The following is a 21,127-nucleotide window of genomic DNA, read 5'->3' as shown; positions in this document are numbered from 1 at the left end:
GTGTAGTAAAGAGAAGTGTATGACGCTGACCAATCAGCGTCATACACTTCTCTTCATTCATGTTCATCTTAATCTACATCACTGCGTGATCTCGCGACATCATGCTGTCACTTACTCCCATAGTTCCTTCACACAAGCGACGGGAGTATGACCAGACATCGCCTCCAGGCGAATGAAAATGATTTGGTCCCACAGAGTATCGTTATGAGAAGACTGAACAATCTGGGCACAGAACAGAAAGTGTTGTCATGAGCACATAGAAATATGGGACCCGCAGGGCTGTATCTGAGCGCATATATTTTTTATGTATACTAATCATTGCTTTGCTGATGAACACCAGAAGTTGCTTAGGTAAAGGAATCCGTTGTTTTGAGCAGGCCCCCCCATACCCAGTGGCCCCGCTAGCGGCAGGCATCGCTGCTACAATTGTAGCGATGCCACATTCAGTAGTATCTGCGTCCTTAACAGCGCTCTGCCTGGGACTTTGGCTCTGGTATTGCCCCTGACATCACATATATGGACAGTGATGTCAGGGGCTTCCCCAGAGCCAGAGCACCGGAGCACAGCCTTTACTAGTGCTCTGCCCGGGACTTCAGCTCTGCTCCAGACATCACTATCCATATATGTCAGGAGCAAAGCAGCAGTCCCAGGCAGAGTGCTAGTAGCGCTCTGCCCGGGAATATGGCTCTGGGATTGCCCTTGAAATCACTGTCCATATATGGACAGTGGTGTCGGAGGCTCCTCCTGAAGCGGAATCACGGGCCAGAGCGTTGTTGGGAATTCCACTCCTAGAGCAAGCCCTAAAGGCTCTACCTAAAGGGAAGGGGCTGTGTGGCACGATTTACAGTGTGCGATAAATTTATGGGGGTACAAACGGGGGGCCTAACTTCTTTATGTAGGCATAAATAGGGCCTAACTTATATATGGGGGCACAAAGTGACATTTTCTGCCATTTTACTTCCGCCGTGAGGTCCCCCGCAAAGGGGCCCACCTAATTTGTGTCGCCCAAAGGCCCACATAAACCTGAAGCCATCCATGATCTTAAGCTTTGTTGCTGTATTTGTACAATATCTGGCTATTTGTAATTTTATCAGGTGTATATGCGGTACAGTTTCTTTAAGGTGTTCACCTCTAAAATGAATTGTTTTACTTTGTTGATGATGTTCAACAAAGTAAGCACCAAATTGTGCACCTCCATTAAAGTGTAATAAGAAAACCAATACATTAAGTGAATGGTATATGATATTATCTCAGGTTTTTTCTGGATATAGTCATCAAAAAAATGAGGCCTTAAAAAAACAATATGGCTGGCCATCTAGCGATTGACAGCAGAATTGCCCCCCTGCTTCTGCTTATTTTAGTTCCCATTACGACCCATTAGCCAATTGAAAGAAGATTAAAGTCAACCCATTAAATGAGCAGTGGGATGTGTTTGACCTCATGTATCTACACCCCCCCCCCCCCCCGAGTCATACGTCAAGACTTTTGACCCTACAGGCAGGATTACGACATGGGTTTATTCTGTGATGAAACTGCAGCCATCTACATCTAAATGATGCACTTAGATTATCATAAATCAATCCTAAAATCATTTCTGCATTTGTTGCTGTCTCATGATTTATGTTTCAGGCCGGCTAATTATACGTTTTTCCTGTTTGGGATCAATGTAAAGATATGCTTGTATTAATTAGAATTTCGGAGCAGAAATTCCTTGACAGTGATTAATGCTGGTGGCTGCTAAGCTCTACATATATATATAGGTTTATGCAATACTAATTGGCTATTTCAGTCACAGTGCATGCACAGCCAGGCGTTTGGTGAGATACGTTCTGCTCCCGCTTCCTCTGGGAAAAGGTTTGCTATTTTGTTTTAAATGTGCTTACTTGCACTGAGCATAATTTCTGACTATGGAGAACTGGTTCAGTTATAGGGATGTGAATTCAGAGTTATTGTGCACTAAAAATAGTTTACATCAGGACACTTTCCATCGGCTAAATATTGGATTGGATGGCTCTTAAAATATGGCGACACAAACAAATAATTAAAATAATTTACTGTGTAAAAGTAGTAAAACATACAAAATCTATATAAATTTGGTATCGCCACAATCGTAATGACCCACTGAATAAAGTTATTATGTTATTTATGAATTATATGTACCCGAAAATGGCGATATTAAAAAATACAACTTGTCCCGCAAAACACAAGACCTTATACAGCTATGAAGACACAAAAATAAAAAAGTTATAGCTCTTGGAATGCGACGATGGAAAAACGCAAAAAATAGCGTGGTCATTAAGGACTAAAATAGGCCGGCCATTAAGGGGTTAACATTCGAAATTACATCACAATGAATTGTAAGATTGTCTGGGGTACAAGCCTGCAGCACAATATATGTGGGCAGCTACTAACTAAAATGTTACGAGAAACATTCTTCATATCTCCGTCTCACATAGTTATAGAACCGATAAAAAGTCCATCAAGTTCAACCTTTTATACTCACAAACCCCAGTTGAGTCTGAGAAATGCAAAAACCACCTAGCAACGATAAATATTACCACTAGAATGTAAAATTCTTTCACCTATTTTGTGGGTCAGGTCTCGGGACAATGCTATTGTGATAGTCGTTAGCTTAGTCAGGGACCACTATTCTTTATTGTGAGTAAATGGGTATAGGTCTGCATTTTACAGTTTTAGTGCTTGATAGGGGTTCTCTTGAGAATTTAATGTTTTGCATTCTTCTTCTCTTTGTTGTGGTGTATATGTGTGTGAATTAGTGCGCTCTTACTCCTTCTTCCCCTGCATACTCTGGTTATGGTTGGTCTCATTCATTTACTGTAGATGTATTATGGCACCCATTAGAGTTCTAAGCTGGAATGTTCACGGCCTTAATTCCTTTTTTAAGAGTTCCCAATTACGTTAAAAAGCATTCTCTGCATATAATATGCTTGCAGGAGACTCCTTTAACAGGACAAAAAATTCTGGCCCTTAAACGTGCTTGGATCGGAAAAGGTTATCATTCCTCTTACTCTAATTACTCTTGTAGTGTGTCATGACTGATAGCCAAGAGTTTGCCCTTGCAAGTAGCCTGTGACCACTTTGGCTGGTATGTTTTTTGCTCATTGCTCGATTCTTTGCTCTGTCTTCACCATAGTTAACCTCTATATCCTTCCCCCTTTAGATCCGACTTTATTGAATTTGGTGGCGGAGAAGCTCTTCATCTTTCCTGTGGGCCCTGTCTTATGTGTTTGGGATTTCAACGCAGTACCAGATGCCTTGGTGGACCGTACACGTGGCCTTGACCTGGCTTCTACTCATCTTAATCTATGGTCCACAGCGCTGCATCTTACAGATGTGTAGCGTTGGAATTTCCCAATGGATAGGTCTTACTCTTATAATTCCGTTGCCCATAAAACATTCTACAGAATAGATCTTGCTATGGCATCTACAGACCTCCTCCCAGCGATTTCCTCTATTACCCTTACTCCTAGGGGGATCTCGGACCACTGTCGTTATTTTCATTTTTTTGACTGGTCCTTCAGTAGTTTTCCAGGTCTGGAGATTGCATCTAGCATGGTTAACCTCTCCTGTGGTCTCATCTTAGGTGTCTGCATCTCCGAATGCCTTGTGCCTCTATCCCATCCGTAGTTTCCCCTGAAGGGGTTGTACATACAACTCTGAAGGATACTAATATGGTATTTTATAATCTTCATAAGGCTTTATATAGTTCCAGATGCAGTGTTTTCCCAAGGGAGATTAAGAACTTTTTCGATAAGCTTTCTCTATGGCGACTTTCTTCTGCTCAGGCAGCTGAGTTGGATACCCCGCTCACGGATAGCGACATAGAAAATGCAATTCAGTCCCTGCCATCCGGTAAGATGCCTGGTCTAGTCGGATTGCTGGGTGAGTGGTATAAAATTAGCTGTGATATTCTGGTACCTAGGCTTCAGGAACTTTACTCTGCTGCCCTTGAACGGGGCATGTTGCCCGCCTCAATGTGTGAGGCACTCACCATGGTCCTGTTGAAACCAAGGAAGGACCCCACTCTTCCGGATTCTTACTGCCCCATTTCCCTTCTTAATTCGGATATTAAAATCCTTGCTAAAATACTTGCTACAACACTGATTCAAATTATTTTGTCCTTTATACACCCCAATCAGACCGGCTTTATGCCTGGGAAGGGCAAGGTCAGCTCATTAATAAATATACAGTGGATATAAAAAGTCTACATACCCCTATTAAAATGCCAGGTTTTTGTGGCTGTGTTCAGAATTAGTCAATCACATTTAAACTCATGTTAAATTGTAGTCAGTACACAGCTGCCATTTTTTAAAGTGATTCCGAGTAACCCCATATAAAGTTCAGCTGTTCTATTAGGATTTTCCTGACATTTTCTTTGTTTCATGTGACAGCAAAAGCCATGGTCCGTAAAGAGCTTACAACACATCAAAGGGATCTGATTGTTGAAAGGCAAGTGTAAGGGGGGGTGATGCTGCCCCTTTAAATTGAACTGTCTGCCCAGTGCAGCCTCCATGTTTGTTGGTACCTGCGTTTTGTGTTCCCTCCTGTGTGAGGTGATGTTTACACCTATATGTTATCTGTTGCATGCCTGCAATGTTACGTGCAGCCACTAGGGGTCACTGCAGTATGAGTGACATAGAGATGGAGCTGCCTGGCAGGAAACAGGCAGGAGTGTGTGTGTGTGTAGCACACAGGGAAGTCAGAGAGGACTGATGCAGCTTGGAAGGGAGAGAGTGCGGCCTCCCAGTACCTGAGCCTGGCAAGAAGCTGCAACATGGAAGTCCTCCCTACAAGAGAGGGACTGTGGGGGAACAAGGAGGTTACCCTGTGAGTAGTTGGAGATGCCTAGGAGGATTTAGAAAGTGGCGTCCACGTTGGAGTATGCCCAAGAAGAGAGAAGTAGGGAGATGTCTGTTGCTTGTACTCCTGCATTATTGAGAAGAGACCTGTCAATGGGTGAATTAATGTAAAGCAACTGCAATTATTTTGACCGGTCCTTAAAGAGACGGAACCCGATTTAAAGACTTGGACTTAGAACTGTGTGAGCGTGTCACACCGTGGCCGGGTAAAGTTCTCGGAGTGTTGTGTGAACAGTACACGACGTGCACGTTGCACGTGCGCAGCTGAGGGAGTAGGAATTCGTGAAGGTAGTGGTGTAGCAGCCACCGTGACCAACGGAGGCGCAGAGCATTTTCTCCAAAGTGACTGGAGCACTCCACGCATAGCATGGCAGGCTGTGGGTAGAGGGTAGCCCCTCAGCGACCTGTAGCGGCACGGTGGGAACAGGCTGCGGAGCCTGCAGTCACTTTGGCACAGCCTGACTTGGTTAGAACTCCTGCAAAGTGGAGAGCCCAATCCCGGTTTAGGAGCGCTCGTGTTGTTTGCCACTTGTTTAAATAAAACCCATTTAAACTGCTGCCCTCTGTGATTATTGAAGAACCACCCCGTACACATCAGTCAGGAGAAGGGTACCAAAGAATTTCCAAGGCATTAGATATACCATGGAACACAGTGAAGACGTCATCAAGAAGTGGATTACATTTGGCACAACAGTGAAACAACCAAGAACTGTATAGAGAAAAGAGACCACAGCACTCAAAGTAGAAAAAAATTTGTTTTCTTTAATTCATCAAAACATGGACATGCAATGTTTCAACCCTGTCAGGGTCTTTCTCAAGCATGATCTCTTTTGGACCGGGTATACTTACCTGCATACAGTCTCCATTAAGTTGGGATACTTTTGTTCCATCTCCATTGCTTGTTGTGCTGCTGGATATCCAAGTATTACCAAGAACTGGACGTCCCTCAAAACTTGATGAAAAGATAAAATGGAAATTGGTCTGGGAGGCTACCAAGACGCCTACAGCAACATTAAAGGAGTTGCAGGACTTTCTGGCAGATACTGGTTGTGTAGTGCATGTGACAACTATCTCCCGTATTCTTCATATGTCTAGGCTGTGGGGTAGGGTGTCAAGACGGAAGCCTTTTCCAACTAAGAAAAACATCCAAGCCCGGCTATGTTTTGCACAGACCTACATCAAGTCTGCCAAATGTATGTGGGAAAACATGTTATGGTCTGATGAGACCAACGTTGAACTTTTTGGCCATAATTACAAAAGGTATGTTTGGCGCAAAGAACACCATACCCACAGTGAAGAATGGTGGAGGCAGCATTATGCTTTGGGGCTATTTTTCTGCACCTGGAACTTGGGCTTTAGTCAAGGTGGAGGGAATTATGAACCGTTCCAAATATCAGGCGGCACAAAACCTGCAGGCCTCTGCTAAAAGGCTGAAGATGAATTTCACCTTTCAGTGCGGCAACGACCCAAAGCATACCTCCAAATCAACAAAAGAATGGCTTCACCAGAAGAAGATCAAAGTTTTGGAATGGCCCAGCTAGATCCAAGACCTGAATGACATTGAAAATCTGTGGGGTGACCTGAAGAGGGCTGTACACAGGAGATGCCCTCGCAATCTGATAGATTTGGAGCAAGAAAAATTGGGCAACAATTGCCAAGTCACGATGTGCCATGCTGATAGACTTCTACCCAAAAAGACTGAATGCTGTCATAAAGTCAAAGTGTAATTCAACAAAGTATTAGTTTAACCCCTTAATGACCAGCCTATTTGAAACCTTAATGACCAGGCCATTTTTTAGGTTTTTCCATCGTCGCATTCCAAGAGCTATAACGTTTTTATTTTTGCGTCGACATAGCTGTATAAGGTCTTGTTTTTTGCGGGACAAGTTGTACTTTTTAATAGCACCATTTTGGGGGACATATTATCTATTGATTAACTTTTATTTGGGGGGAAATAGAAAAAAACCTGAAATTTCGCCACTCTTTTTCGCGTCTTAAATCTACGCCGTTTACCGTGTGATATAAATAACACAATAACTTTATTCAGCGGGTTGTTACGATTGCAGCGATACCAAATTTGTATCGTTTTTGTATGTTTTACTACTTTTACACAGTAAAAACGCTTTTTTTTCAAAATTATTTGTTTTTGTGTCTCCATATTTGAAGAGCAGAAACGTTTTTATTTTTTCGCCGATGCGGTTATTTGAGGGCTTTTTTTTTGCGGGAAGACTTGTAGTTTTTATTGGTACCATTTTGGAGTAGATGCGACTATTTGATCACTTTTTATCACATTTTTTTAAAGTCAGGATTCACAGAAAACAGCAATTTTTCCATAGTTTTTTATTACATTTTTTACGGCGTTCACCGTGCGGGTTAAATAATGTAATAGATTTATAGTCGAGGTCGTTACGGACGCGGCGATACCAAATATGTGTAACTTTTTAACTTTATTTTGTTTTTTTAATAGTAAAGCATTTTGTAAGGGGAAAAGCTGTGTTTTTAATTTTTTTTCAAATTAACTTTATTAAACTTTTTTTTTACTTTTTTACTAGTCCCACTAGGGGACTATAATATGCGATTCTGCGATCGCTATTATAATACACTGCAATACTTTTGTATTGCAGTGTATTACTGCCTGTCCGTTTAAAACGGACAGGCATCTGCTAGGTCATGCCTCCGGCATGCTCTAGCAGGCATTCGCTCCAGGCAGACCTGGGGGCCTTTATTAGGCCCCCGGCTGCCATTGGAGACACAGACACTCGGCGATCGTATCGCCGGGTGTCGGTGGGAGACCACTCAGATGCGGTGCACGCTATTCAGCACCGCATCTGAGGGGTTAAACGGGTGAGATCGATACTAATATCGATCTGACCCGGTAGAGCAGGGACGCCCCCAGCCCTCAGCTACCTCTGGCAGCTGAGAGCAGGGAGATTTGACAGCTCCCTGCTCTGTTTACTTATTCCGATGCCGCGACGTAAAAAGTCTATGGCATCGGAATAAGGCCCGTTAGTGACCGACGTAAAAAGACTATGGGCCGGTCACTAACGGGTTAAGGGTGTGCATATTTATGCAACCACATTATTTTTGTCCTTTATTTTTATTTTTCCACCCTAAAAGATATCAATTTGTTTTTCAATACAATTGTACAGATTATGGGTGACATTAAAGGTGGAAAAAGTTCTGAAGTGATTTATCTTGGAGTGATTTTGTAACATGACAAAAACCTGGCATTTTAACAGGGCTGCGTAGGCTTTTTATATCCACTGTATACCTCTACATCAAAAGTTATATCTTCATAGGGGACGCCCTTATAAATTTGAGAAGATTTGGACACAATGGCTGGAGGTTTCTGAGACTGTGTTGTAATCCCCCTTCTTGTTCATTGCTGGGGTCGTGGGGTGGTGGTGTGGAGTAGCGCACTTGTTTAAATGTGTGTGAATGTGTTGTGACAGTGATTGCATGGCCATGGATGACGCCTTTGTTACACTGCCTGCTATTTTGCGTTCATGATTATAGACTATCTGCTCTTGCGTTTGTATTATGCAATACCTTGGTGTTCATTCATTGTCATACTGTGCCATGTTTTTATTGTTTTGTTATGAAAATATAAATAAAATCTTTTAAAAAAAGAATGTAAAATTCTTTAATGCCTGTAACAAGACCCTGGCCGAAATCATCTCACTGTGTTCTTGGCTCCACCTAGCACTATGCTGGGCTTCTTAAAGCATACTTCCCAACTTTCAAATATCGCAAAGATGGACAACTGGCAATTGTTTTCCTTTTAAGCCATGCCTCTAATCCCGCCCAATCCCCGCCCATACACATCCGATTCAGCCCACACAGTATCATGCTCCCATAGTGCCTCCCACACAGTATAATGCCCTTTAGTTGCCACCATACAGTATAAAGCCCACACAGATGCCCCCATGCAGTATAATGCCCAAATTCCCCATACAGCATAATGCCCCATAGCTGCCCCCATATAATATAATGCCCACACAGATGCCCCATAGAGTATATTGCCCAGAAAAATTCCCCCATACACCATAATGCCCCCATAGCTTATAATGGAGTATAATGCCCTCATAGCTGCCCCAATACAGTATAATGCCCACACAGATGCCCCAATACAGTAGAATGCCCAAACAAATTCCTCCATACAGCATAATGCCCCATAGCTGCCTCAATACAGTATATTACCCCCCAGATGCCCCCATACAGTATAATGCCCCATACATTATAATGCCCCACACAGTATAATGCCCCCTTAGCTGCCACCATACAGTATAATGCCCCTACAGCTGAACCATACAATATAATGCCCCTACAGCTTCCCCATACAGTATAATGCCTCCTTAGCTGCCCCATACAGTATAATGCCCCATAGCTGCCTCCATACAGTATGCCATCTTAGCTGCCCCTAGTGCCAGTGTCCACATAGATCGTGCGACAGTGACTATGTTAGTAGTGCCACATTATCCCCTGTAGATAGTGCCCCAATAGGTAGCACCACCCCCACTGTAGATTGCGCCCTTGGGGCGCTAGAAGCGGAATCACCAGCCAGAGCATTGGCCATACTGTGGCAGGGGAATCCGCTGCAGGAGGAGCCCCTGATGCCATATATGGACAGTTACGCGAGTGGTTCTCTCTTGGAGCGGAATCCCCGACCAGAGCGTCGGCAACGCTTTGGCAGGGTATTCCGCTCCAGGAGTAGCAAATGTCACTGTCCAGATATGAATAGTAACGCCAAGGCCTTCTCCAGGAGAGGAATCCCCGGCCAGAGAATCGGCAATGCTCTAAGCCGGGGATTCCGCTGCTGGAGGAGCCACTGACCTCACTGCCCATATAAGGATAGTAACGCCAGGGTCTTCTCCTGGAGCAGAATTCCCGGCCAGAGCGCCGGCAATGCTCTGGCCGGGGATTCTGCTCCTGGAGGAGACGCTGACCTCACTGCGCTCTGTACTAATGCAGACGGTTCCCTGCTTCAGCATTGGGTTCAACTGTATCTTGGTCCTGAGGACACAAATACAGTTGAAACTGGGACATACCACCGGCCGCCCGAGATACAGTCTATAATCTGGGACTGTCCCGCTGAATCCGGGATGGTTGGGATGTATGCTTAAAGAGGCTCTGTCACCAGATTTTGCAACCCCTATTGCAGCAGATCGGCGCTGCAATGTAGATAAGAGTAACGTTTTGTTTTTTTTAAAAATGAGCATTTTTGGCCAAGTTATGACCATTTTTATATTTATGTAAATGAGGCTTTCTAAAGTACAACTGGGTGTGTTTAAAGTTAAAGTACAACTGGGCGTGTATTGTGTATGTACATCTGGGCGTTTTTACTTCTTTTACTAGCTGGGCGTTGTGAATAGAAGTATCAGCCACTTCTCTTCACAATGCCCAGCTTCTGGCAGTGCACAGACACAGCGTGTTCTCGAGAGATCACGCTGTGACATCACTCACTTCCTGCCCCAGGTCCTGCATCGTGTCGGACCAGCGAGGACACATCGGCACCAGATGCTACATTTGATTCTGCAGCAGCATCGGTGTTTGCAGGTAAGTCGATGTAGTTACTTACCTGCAAACGCTGATGCTGCTGCAGAATCAACTGTAGCCTCTGGTGCCGATGTGTCCTCGCTCGTCCGAAACGATGCAGGACCTGGGGCAGGAAGTTCCACAAATATAAAACCCCCTAGTCCAAACAATGCATTGGTCTTTTTTTTTTTTTTTTTTAACGATTTGCTTGGTTTACACAACTTTTTTTCATATGCTGTGTTAAATGGGATTGTCTCATCTGGAAAAGCCATATCCAGCGCAGCCCCTGGTTCTGGAAGACTACAGGCACCCATTGCTTCACTTATTCAGTGCTTTCCCCAGGCAAATAAGCGGATTCTGGGACTCCCAGCAGCACGGACCTCTGCGATCAGACACTTTTAGGAATCATTATTTCACATGGGGGTGTCCAAATTGGGCAAATGCCATAATGCTCTTCGAATGATTGTTTACTATCATGATCCATTGCAGACTTCCACTAGTACCTTCCTTTCAGCGTATATTTATAAAGTAGACATAACATTTTATCTTACTCATAGCCTCCTCTTAAGTATCTGTCTACTTACCTTAGTGATTTTTAGCTATGTATCCTGGTTCTTTTATTGCCTTGCATGGTTATGCAGCGCTGTCTGTATTCCACTGCATCTCCCAGATGAGCAACGTTATTGGATGAGAACGTATATCTCCCATTCAGATTGCATTGCGGTTTCAGACCATGCTATATTGTTTTTATTCAAACCGCAGTTAACTCTAGGTGACACCGCCCCCCCCCCCCCAAGTAATTTAAATCGGAAAAAACAAATATTGAAAATTACCTGTAAAAAACACCTGTTAATAAATAGAAATGTTTTGGCTGTGTTTCTTTAAAAACTGTTCTATTGTAGCATACAATTTTTGCTACTCTAGTGGTTTGCCCTATGTGAACCCATTCTCACTGACATTACTGCAAATCATTGCCGGTTATGTGCTAGAACTGAGCTGCCTCTACAATTCACAGCTGTATATAACCACGACGAGAGGCATGTTTTCTCTAGTGTCCAAAGGTTTGTCGCCTGTGCTGCTGTTCTCGCAGTTCAGATCTACATGTCTAGTGGGACGAAAGCTTTTACCACCTCAGATGAATATGAAAGAACATCTTCAGTTACAATAGAAAAACAGCAAATGTACTATATATATATATATATATATATATATATATATATATATATATATATATATATATATAACAAGGGTTTTTACATTTTTTCCTTTTTGAAATGTTCCACCAATTCTCCACATGCGGGAGCATTCCAGGTAGAACAGAAACACAGCAACAGAATATGCAATGATCAGAAATGAAATAGGAAGATAATGAATTGGTAAGATCACGTCTGCCAAGTGCTGCTAATAACAGAGGCCCTCGCTTTATAGCATTAAAATCTGTACAAGAAGATGGTGGAAGCGCTCAGATAAATACAGGAAAATGTTAAACGCTTTTGGGTACCCACACACCAAGCGGATTCGGCCACAGCAAAATCTGCACGTGTTAGATACGGAATTTGCTGCAGATTCACTTGGGAATTCACCCCTTCTGCATTGAAAAGGGTGAAATCCACTATGAACATCTGTCACAATGAGCTTTTACGCCTCTTGCCACTTTTCAAAAGCGGCAAGAAAAGGGGACATGTTAGGCAGGGCCACCTTTGGCCAGACACATATACTAAACCCCAAAATTTGCATAAAGGTTAGCGCAAATCTACGCCTGTTCACAAGCAGTCGTAGATTTCAATCTCCGGCGCACGGACAGCCAAAGATGCTCCAAATTTATGTGTCTCTCAATCAATTTGGCATTTTTTTTTTAATGAAACCCCAATCTATGTAAATCTGCAGGTTACTGTTTATTGGAGCCAGAGCCAGCGCCAGCACTACTATTCTATACTAAATAAGGTGTATGAAGCAGCACGGCTTCATCGTAGCAAACATTTGTGTGCATTTCAATTGGGTCATGCCATTCTGAACTCTTCAGACACGTGATCGTTTCCACTTAATCGGCTAGGGCTACACCTAGACTTTTTATCACTCACTACAAAACAAAAGAACTATAAAATCATATCCATAGAAATGCATTCAGTAGCTTGAAAATCTCTTCAAGATCGCTCTAGTCAAGTGAGTTGCTAGCGATTTTTTTTTCTTATCGCTACATGATGTTGATTTTTAAAAAGTAGTAGTTACTCTTTGCCTTTTAATGTTCCGATAACTCCATGGGAAAATGTTTTAAGAAAAAGAGGGTAAGGCTAGACTTTTTGTTGTGTCTATATCCTTGATATCATTTAACGGAGAATAGTGAGCGTGAGTTTTAGAGAGTTCAAGGAAACTAGGTTTATCTCCTGCAGTCATCCTGGGATCATGAAAGCATTACTACAGCTTACATGCAGTATATTAGTGGATAGCTTATAACACAGACTATTGGACAGGAAAATGGGAACAGAAAACTGCCGACAGGCTTTCAGAATGCAGAGGTATACGTATTTTTCTTGTTTCCTCTCCGTACACAGCATTGCATATGATATTCTAGTTTGCTTATTATTATTTTCAACAAATAAGTTTCAAAGTAAATTTTCACTTTTGGAAAACTTTTTCGGAAAAGGTAGATAAATCAAGATTTCTTGCATTATGTATTTATGCATTTCATTTTTTTAAATGTTTTTCAGCTCTACTGAAGCTAGTATCCAGATGGTATATCAGAAATCTGTACAGTGTTTGCTGACATGATCGACCAGCAAGAATATTCAAACCACGTATGTGTGGCAGATTTAGTTTCAAACTATAGTAATACACAGTGTAAATTTCCGCAGCGGATTTTTCCGCTAGGAAAATCATGCCACATGTGACTGAAATGTGAGAGAAATGTTTCAGATTTTCTATCCGGATTTGCACATGGAAAATCTGCAGCCGAATAGAGTAGCAGGCAGGGGGATTAGATTTTAACAAGTCTCATCCACATGCTGCAGCAATTTTCAGCCCGTAATTGGACTTGTGGTGCAGATTTTTAAATCCTCAACATATCAATTTCTGTCGGGGAATAAGCACGGATTTTTACAAATTATATAGGAGGGGAGGAGGGGGTTTAAAATCCGCAATCAAATCCTAGTGTTGTGGATTTTGCTGTGGAATAACTGTGGATCCACAGCAAAATCCACTCGTGGATTTTAAATGAGTAACTTTTGTGAGGGATTTCTTCATAATGCGGTGCAGATTCCACGGCGGATTCTTGGTTGGATTTGCGGCAGAATTATCGAAAGCCAATCATACCTGTGTGGATACATGGTTCCCACAGTGCAGATTTCCTGCAGATTTTGCATGTATGTTTTAAGACAAAACCAGGAACGGGACCTGAACAGAAGAAATATATAAAGAAAGGCCTTACAGCTCTGCTTTTTTTCTGGATCCAATTCTGGTTTTGACTTACTAAATGATAGGAAAATCTGCAGCAAATGCCCTGTGGGAACCCAGTCTTTAGGTGTATTCGCATGTTTCGGTCATATTGTAGGTTTGCAAAATTGCAGAAAGAAGTATGAGGCAAACTGTGATTAAACCCTTAGCGAATAACGCTAAAGCTGTACTGCTTTGATCCTAATTCAGACAGTATAGATTATGTAGTTGAACAAGAACCACTAATAAATTGAATTTGCAATTTATTTATGAAAAATTCACAGATCGTGTGTTATTTCCTTCCTCAAATTGCATTTTTTACCCAAATTTTCGCAAAACCAAATATTAGTAACCAGCGCAAATAATAACATCTTTAGAGAGTGTCTCGGAGGTGCCGGTCTTAGTTAGGTCTCCTTTACACACACTTTGTATTCGGTCCTTTTTTTTTTACATGCGTTTTTGGTGGTGTTTTAGCGTCATTTTGTACATGTAATTCAAGTCCTATAGAGAAGCCTGCAGAAAAAAAACAATACTTAGAACATGCCACGCTTTGGAAAAAATGCAGCGAACCACCAAAACGCTGCAAAAATTCTAAACCGCAAAAGTAACATCTGGCCGCAACTTTTTTTTGGGAAAAAAAAAATGTTCCAAAAGGAAACTGCTGTGAAAAAAGCCACCAAAAACATGAGTAAACGCGGTGTGTGAATTTAGCCTTAAACCTCACACATTAAGTTTGGATTTCTCATTGTTTTTGGTGCATGTGGCATCATCATACCTAGGTCCAGAGAGCTGAGGCCTTCCGAAAGCACCTTAGATGCCTAGGATTCTGGAATTTAAAAAAGATTGGCAAACATCTGGACATTGATCATTTCACTATCCAGAAGATAATCTACAAGTGGAGATTTTAGACAACTGGAATTTATCCTAGCAAGTTCAGCCCAAGTACAGAACTGAAGATGCTATAAGAAGTGACCAGAATTTCATCATGGGATCTGCAGGTAACTACGAAAAGTTTATGTGAGGGGATATATGTGCAAAAAAGTATTTTTTTATTTTTACCAAGTGTCTGTAAGTAAAAGCTTTGGAATACTTACAGAAATAATCAAATGACTGCTAATTCAATAATGAGCAGGAATGTCAGACAAGTGTAGAAAGGCTCACGCACGTCCGTCATATACAGAGCCATAAAAGGGCTGCCATTTAGGTGCATAGAAGCTTTACTTTAAGTCGGTGTGCCTAGGTATTTTCTGAAAATAAAATGTGGCATTCAGATGCCTTATGTAGAGGTATTCTTCCCTAAAAGCATTGTTTCTTCGTGACAATGCCTCCACACATGCAGTACCCGACGGAGCCGGTATGGCAGCACAGGCAGCCCTAGAGCCTCTGTGTGTATTGTGCTAAGGCCTTGCACAGTGTAAATGTGCAGCTGCTGGCAAGAAATGTACCTGGCTCTTTTTATGACATTTAAGGATTGTAGATTATTCATTTTATGTAAAACGATAAATAAAAGTGTATTAGACAAGGTCCTCCATCTGTTTTGTAAAGATGACTCAAGATTCAGTCCAACCGCTTTCTGTGAGATGAGTTTTAGATTACCTTGTTTCTGGGAGGGCATCACCTAAAATTTCTTTTAAAGTCATAACCCTGTACCCAATCAAAATGTTTAGGTATTATTCATATATTATAATATGTAATAGCGTTTTTTCTGACTGGATATCGGACATATTTTATTTTCTATATGTTCTTTAAAACCTTAAATACGCAAACATCTTAATTTTCCTTGCTGATTGTCTCAGCCCTGGCCTTCTTGTACTTGCAGTGGTCTCTCTCATTCACCCTCTTACCTATGGAGGAAATTAAGAACCATCATTTCCTAGCACACAATCACATGCTACTCGTTTATGGAACTTTAAGAACAGTCAAGAATAAAACAGACAAGACAAATACAAAATGAAGTAGTGCCATAGTGATTATATTGGTTCTATATCTGGGAAAACAGTGGACAGTTTTCCAAGAATTAAAAAAGCAGACAATATCAGATTAAAATACAGAACATGCAGATCCAAAGGAACGTTACAGGACAATATTCAATGCGACAATCAGATCTTGTTGTTTCTAGTAGTTATATTTTCTATTAAATGAAGATTTTCTAGACTCATGCGTGACATAGTAGTGTGCGAACACAACCTTGCTTCTTCGGTTTCTGTTCACACAGTGGTTATCTTCTTGTCTTTGGTGGCCTGCTTGATGGCAGCCTGCTCACAGATGATCTCCTTGAGTCGTTGCAGCCTCATGTTTTGGGTAGTCTGGTCTCCCACACCCGTCTGACTGCGATGAAGGAGGCTGAGGGCATTGATGTACTCCAGCTCTGTGTATTTCACTCCTTGGTCCACCACTAGATTTAGCAGCTCGTCAGCTGTGTTGTACATCATTTCATAGTACTGCCTGCAGAATGACAAGACAAACCGGGTCAAAACATACCATCTGGTGTAGACCGCTTACTAGAGGATAAAATGAATGTAGTGCTTTAATGGCAGAATAGAAATATTTTTTTTAGAGCCAATGTTGAATCCTTGACTCAAAAATCATGCCAAAAATGTACTATGTACTATTTGAGATTTGTGCAGTAATAATTTCCTTCTGAGAAATACAAGATTTAGTCTTCTTCCAGTAAACCGGTATTCAGTTGTAGATGGTTCAAAGTAACCCATTACTGTCTTAGCATTCTCCTAAGAATGAACCGTATAGCTCCCATGTCTTCGATTGTAAGCTCCTTTGGGCAGCGGTCGCTTGTCCTCATGTATCATGTGTCTATGTATTGTTTAAGCCTGTATTTCCACCCCTGTATCATGCAATATAATATGTTGTCACTTTATAAAAGAAAGAACAATGATACATAATCTGTTCATTACTAGGATGAACACAAAACCAAAGCAAATCTTTTTGCTGATGAACAAGTTAGGCAACATTATAGATCACGTGATTGACCAGACAGGAGAATATATCCATCGGGGGCATCTTTTCTATTAGGATGGTGGTGTTATAGAGACACTGCTCCATGTAAATATCTGATAATGGGAGAATAAGTAAAACAACGGTTTTAAAGCTTCCAAAAGAAATACATTTTAGATAACAATCTGATAGAGAGAATGTATACAACCACCGCTGTAAAGCAAGACACTTTTGTAAAGCTGGTCACAGAAAAGTACAATAGGTCTTCTAGTAATGGTCAATAGGGTTTATCTATAGCACCAGCAACATGCTCAATTCAACGGACCTGCTTCTTGAGAGAATAGGTTGCATAGTTGCTGTAAAGCCAGCCACCAATACCCCAGTCTTACATGATCAGTGAGTGCAATGAAGTCGGCCAGCAAACATTAGTCCAGGGCAAATACAACCCTTTATATATGCTTAGTACCAAGTAAGCAGACTGTACTGCATGTAAAATAAGTTGGCTTATTTACCTAATGCACAAAATAAAGGACACAAATGGTTAACCTGACAAGATCAATTAACTTTGGCTTTACCATAGCAAACTTTTTAATAAGTCCCAACCCCCCCCGAGCATTTATCAGATTGCCGGCCGAGTCAAGTACAACTCCTCATCAGCTTTGCTTTTCTGATCGAGAGCTCGAAATCTTTTGTATTGACGTGTCTTTAAGTGACAAAATTCAGCCTGCCTGCAGCTACCACTAGAGGGAGCTTCAGAGTTTACTGCGGACTATTTTAATATTGAGTTCGATGTATAAACAATATACAATAAGCTCCTATTGCTCCCTCGGTAGCAGAAACAGCCAAAACGTTATCATTTAATTTTATTTGCAGTACATTTTGGAGCTGCGTACCAGAAAAATGGAGCCTTGACTGCTATGATAATATATTAAGAAATTAATCAACACAGAATTTTGTACCTATTTAGATTAAAAAATAAAAGGAGTATTTCCATCTCAGACATGTATGGCATATCCACAGGACAATTCCATAGCTGTCTGATAGGTGTGGATCTTAGCTAACCGCCCCGTCCCGCCCAGTGATGTTCCCCGTTCTCGAGACAGTTTCGGATTCCTGAGGTGGGACCCGAAACTAGATGGCAATACCCCTTTAAGAGCATGTAGGAAACTAAAATGACTGCTTATATACAATATATTATTCTACGAATATGATGATCTCCATATACACAAAAAACACATTATAGGACAATGCACATTATTGATGGTGGTAAGTTTATCATTCAATCCAGTCTAGTTTCCACCAATTCAGTGTTGACACTTGTCGTCTTCCATGAAAGGGATAAAGATTTCCAATCAAAAAAAAAAAAAAAGTTTTAATACATGTTATTTTGCCTAAACGGTAAATATATACTTCTAATGCTGTAAATGTATGCATCTTATTTCAAGGCACAGTACGAAAATAAAGTATTTTGTGAAAAGATCACAGCCGCAAAGTAAATAGGTAAGAAAATGAGATTGGAGACTTTGTGAAAGGGGGTAATAGAAAAGAAACAATGGCTGCATCGGATATAGAAAAGGTAGGAGAATGATCTGAGGAGCCGCAGGAGCTCACATGTGCTATTAATACCTCTCTATTTAAATGCTAATTCTCACCTCTCACCTAGCACAGGGGGAGGAGGGCCTTTAAGAGAGACCCAGAGAATTCACAATGAAATCCTAATTTCTGAGAGAGATTCAATCTCTGCTCCACAGAATGACCTGAGCATTTATGGCAAGTCCTGATACATCATTTTCTTATGCCGCCGCAAGAATGAATTAAACGTTGGTGGCCCTAGTTACCATTCACTTGAAACAAACGTCTCCCAAAATCTGAAGTGTCACTTGACAATTTCTGAATAAATTACCAGTTGGCAGAATTAATAGTTATTCGATTATAACTGCATGTGGATATTAACCCTAAACTGCAGACAAGGTGGAAGACGCATGACAGGCACAATTCAAGTAGATCACTAAGGCCTCATTCACACTTGCGTATTTTGGTTTGTACTTTGCATCAGTATTTGTAAGCCAAAGCCAGGAGTGGAACCTACATAGAGAAAAGTTATAAAGGAAAGATTTGCTCCACATCCATGTTTTGGGCACACTCCTGGTTTTGACTAACAAATACTGAAGAAAAATACTAACAAAAAATACTGCAGTGTGAAAGAGACCTAAAGCATTTTGTGATTTTGTAGCCGTTTCCAAACACTGATGTCATGCACATGCACATGCCCCTACTGGTAAAATGTACGGATTCGCCAACTGTACTTGTGAAGTTCTACATGATATTGTATATTATGATGGTGTTCCAGACGGGTACCGCATGAGTTCTCAAGCTTTAAAGCCATTCCTCCTTGCCTGTAGTTAGCCACGAAAAACAGTACTTTAAAGAGATAAAAAAAGCTATGTACACCTTTGAACCCCAATTTTTAATAAACAATGTTTTAGGCGATTTAAAACAACTTTTCAATTGACTTTAATTTTTTTTTTTTTACAGATACAGCTTCTATGCATCCTGTTTACATAGAAGCTGTATCCTTCCGTCAAAGCTGATTCCGTCAGTTCAGGTGAACTGACAGCTCGGCTGAAAGCTGGTCCTGCGTGTCTCTTACAAGCAGAACCAGCTAATCGCAATCACACTAAGTCCATCAACTTAGATGTGATCACCAGCTTTCAGACGAGCCGTCAGCTTGGCTGAACCGACGGCCACGGCTTTGACAAACCGATAGAAGCTGTATCTTAAAAAGTATAAAAAAAATGAAAGTCAATATAAAAGTTGCTTTAAATCACCTTAAAAATTGCTTTATTAAAAAAAAATGGGGTTCAAAACGTGTACATAGCCTTTAACTATGGCTATATGAAGAGATTTAGGGGATTCAGCTAAGTAACAAAAAAAAATATTAAAAAAGGCTGCACCCATGTGACGTTATATATATTACATTGCACAGGAAACTAGAGGAGTTTATTGAGAGCGAATGAGCACAAGCATCTCCCAGGGCTCATCATACTGCAATGTATTTATGATGTTACATATTGATATTGCACACTGAATACACTTCATAACACAGTCTGTCGTTCATTATATACACTACAAAAAAGCTTCCGTTCAGAAAGATGAAACAGTAATGAGAATTGAGTCATATTTTAAACATTAAGAAGCCCATTAAGTGCAATTAAATCAGATTTCGTTTTTTAAATCCACTGATACGGGCACTGGGTTTCCGGAACTTCACAACCGTCTGAAGTACGGCCTTTTTAATTTTCTACATTGAACTTTATGGGGTATTAAATAAGCTCTCTCAGCACTTATCTAAATCTTTAATTAGTTCTATAATATAGTGATGATATCAAGGCTAATTAAATTTATATAGATAAAGAGCTCTAGAAATTCCAACCGACTGAGCTGGAAAACCTAGCCCTGATAATAAATGTAATGGTTTGGGTTGATAAGTACAATTTTATATCACTAAATTTTAATTCAATTTACGTGTTGTGCGTTAATAGTCTGGAAATATGGAAATCACAGGCTGGGCAGGTAATCTTTCCTGAAAAGACTGCTTGAAGTGGTCCAGCTGCCCATCTCAAGCCTGGGTTATTAATGGCACCCTTTCTAAATAAGCTGCGACATTTGCATATTTACTGCATAAAGAACAGAAATTATCTCAACCATATGCCACTTTGTTACAATTTCCTCAGCCCTTCCCTTCTTGTGCATAAATTAGGATGGGGGGGGGGGGAACCGGTAAGCAGAGGATGCCAAGGAGGAGTCAGCATTTTGCCATAAGGCGTTCTCGAAACCAGCTTTCCTCAGCATAATATGAACAAGGTTTGAGCCATCCCTGGGGAGTTCGGATTAACCTTCCATTCTCTTTAGCCAGTGAGAAGTCAGAGTCAGACAGTGTGACGTGGTGAAAATGTGCTAAAAATGGCTGCTCTGTGATTCCTCTCCCCGGAGGCCCAATTAATACATTGGTCCCGTATGGCCATAGTCTGTTCCAGGCATTTCCCAGACTTGAATATTATTTTAAAGCCTAAATAAAAACTGCATATATAAAAAGACCCATATTAATTAATGTGCCGTTCCAATCTTACTGCCAAGCTAATTTTGAGATAACATAACCGATTATGACTGGTAATGGGATTCTTTCCCACCACAGTGAAGATGCTCTTTAAAAATTGATGGGTTAAAGTGGTTTATGTTGACAGAGAATCAAAGGCCCCATAGGAAGAGATGATGGATTGATGGTCATGTGACCTACGTCTACCGTTCTCCTGGGACCAGTGAAAATAATA

The 21,127-nt window shown here is 41.2% G+C and overlaps 1 protein-coding gene across 1 annotated transcript in view; it reads right to left on the bottom strand.

The window, feature by feature from the left end:
- Positions 1-14,140: 14,140 nt before the first annotated feature.
- Positions 14,141-21,127, bottom strand: part of EXOC4 (exocyst complex component 4) — a 410,874-nt gene continuing 403,887 nt past the window's right edge. The window contains exon 18 of the mRNA XM_075857508.1: positions 14,141-16,289. Coding sequence (XP_075713623.1) covers positions 16,052-16,289 — 238 coding nt within the window. The 3' untranslated portion in view covers positions 14,141-16,051. The remainder of the gene's footprint in view (positions 16,290-21,127) is intronic.

This window comes from Rhinoderma darwinii, chromosome 3, assembly GCF_050947455.1.
Source record: "Rhinoderma darwinii isolate aRhiDar2 chromosome 3, aRhiDar2.hap1, whole genome shotgun sequence".
Lineage (NCBI taxonomy): Eukaryota > Metazoa > Chordata > Amphibia > Anura > Rhinodermatidae > Rhinoderma > Rhinoderma darwinii.
This window is presented reverse-complemented; position numbering and strand designations above follow the sequence as displayed.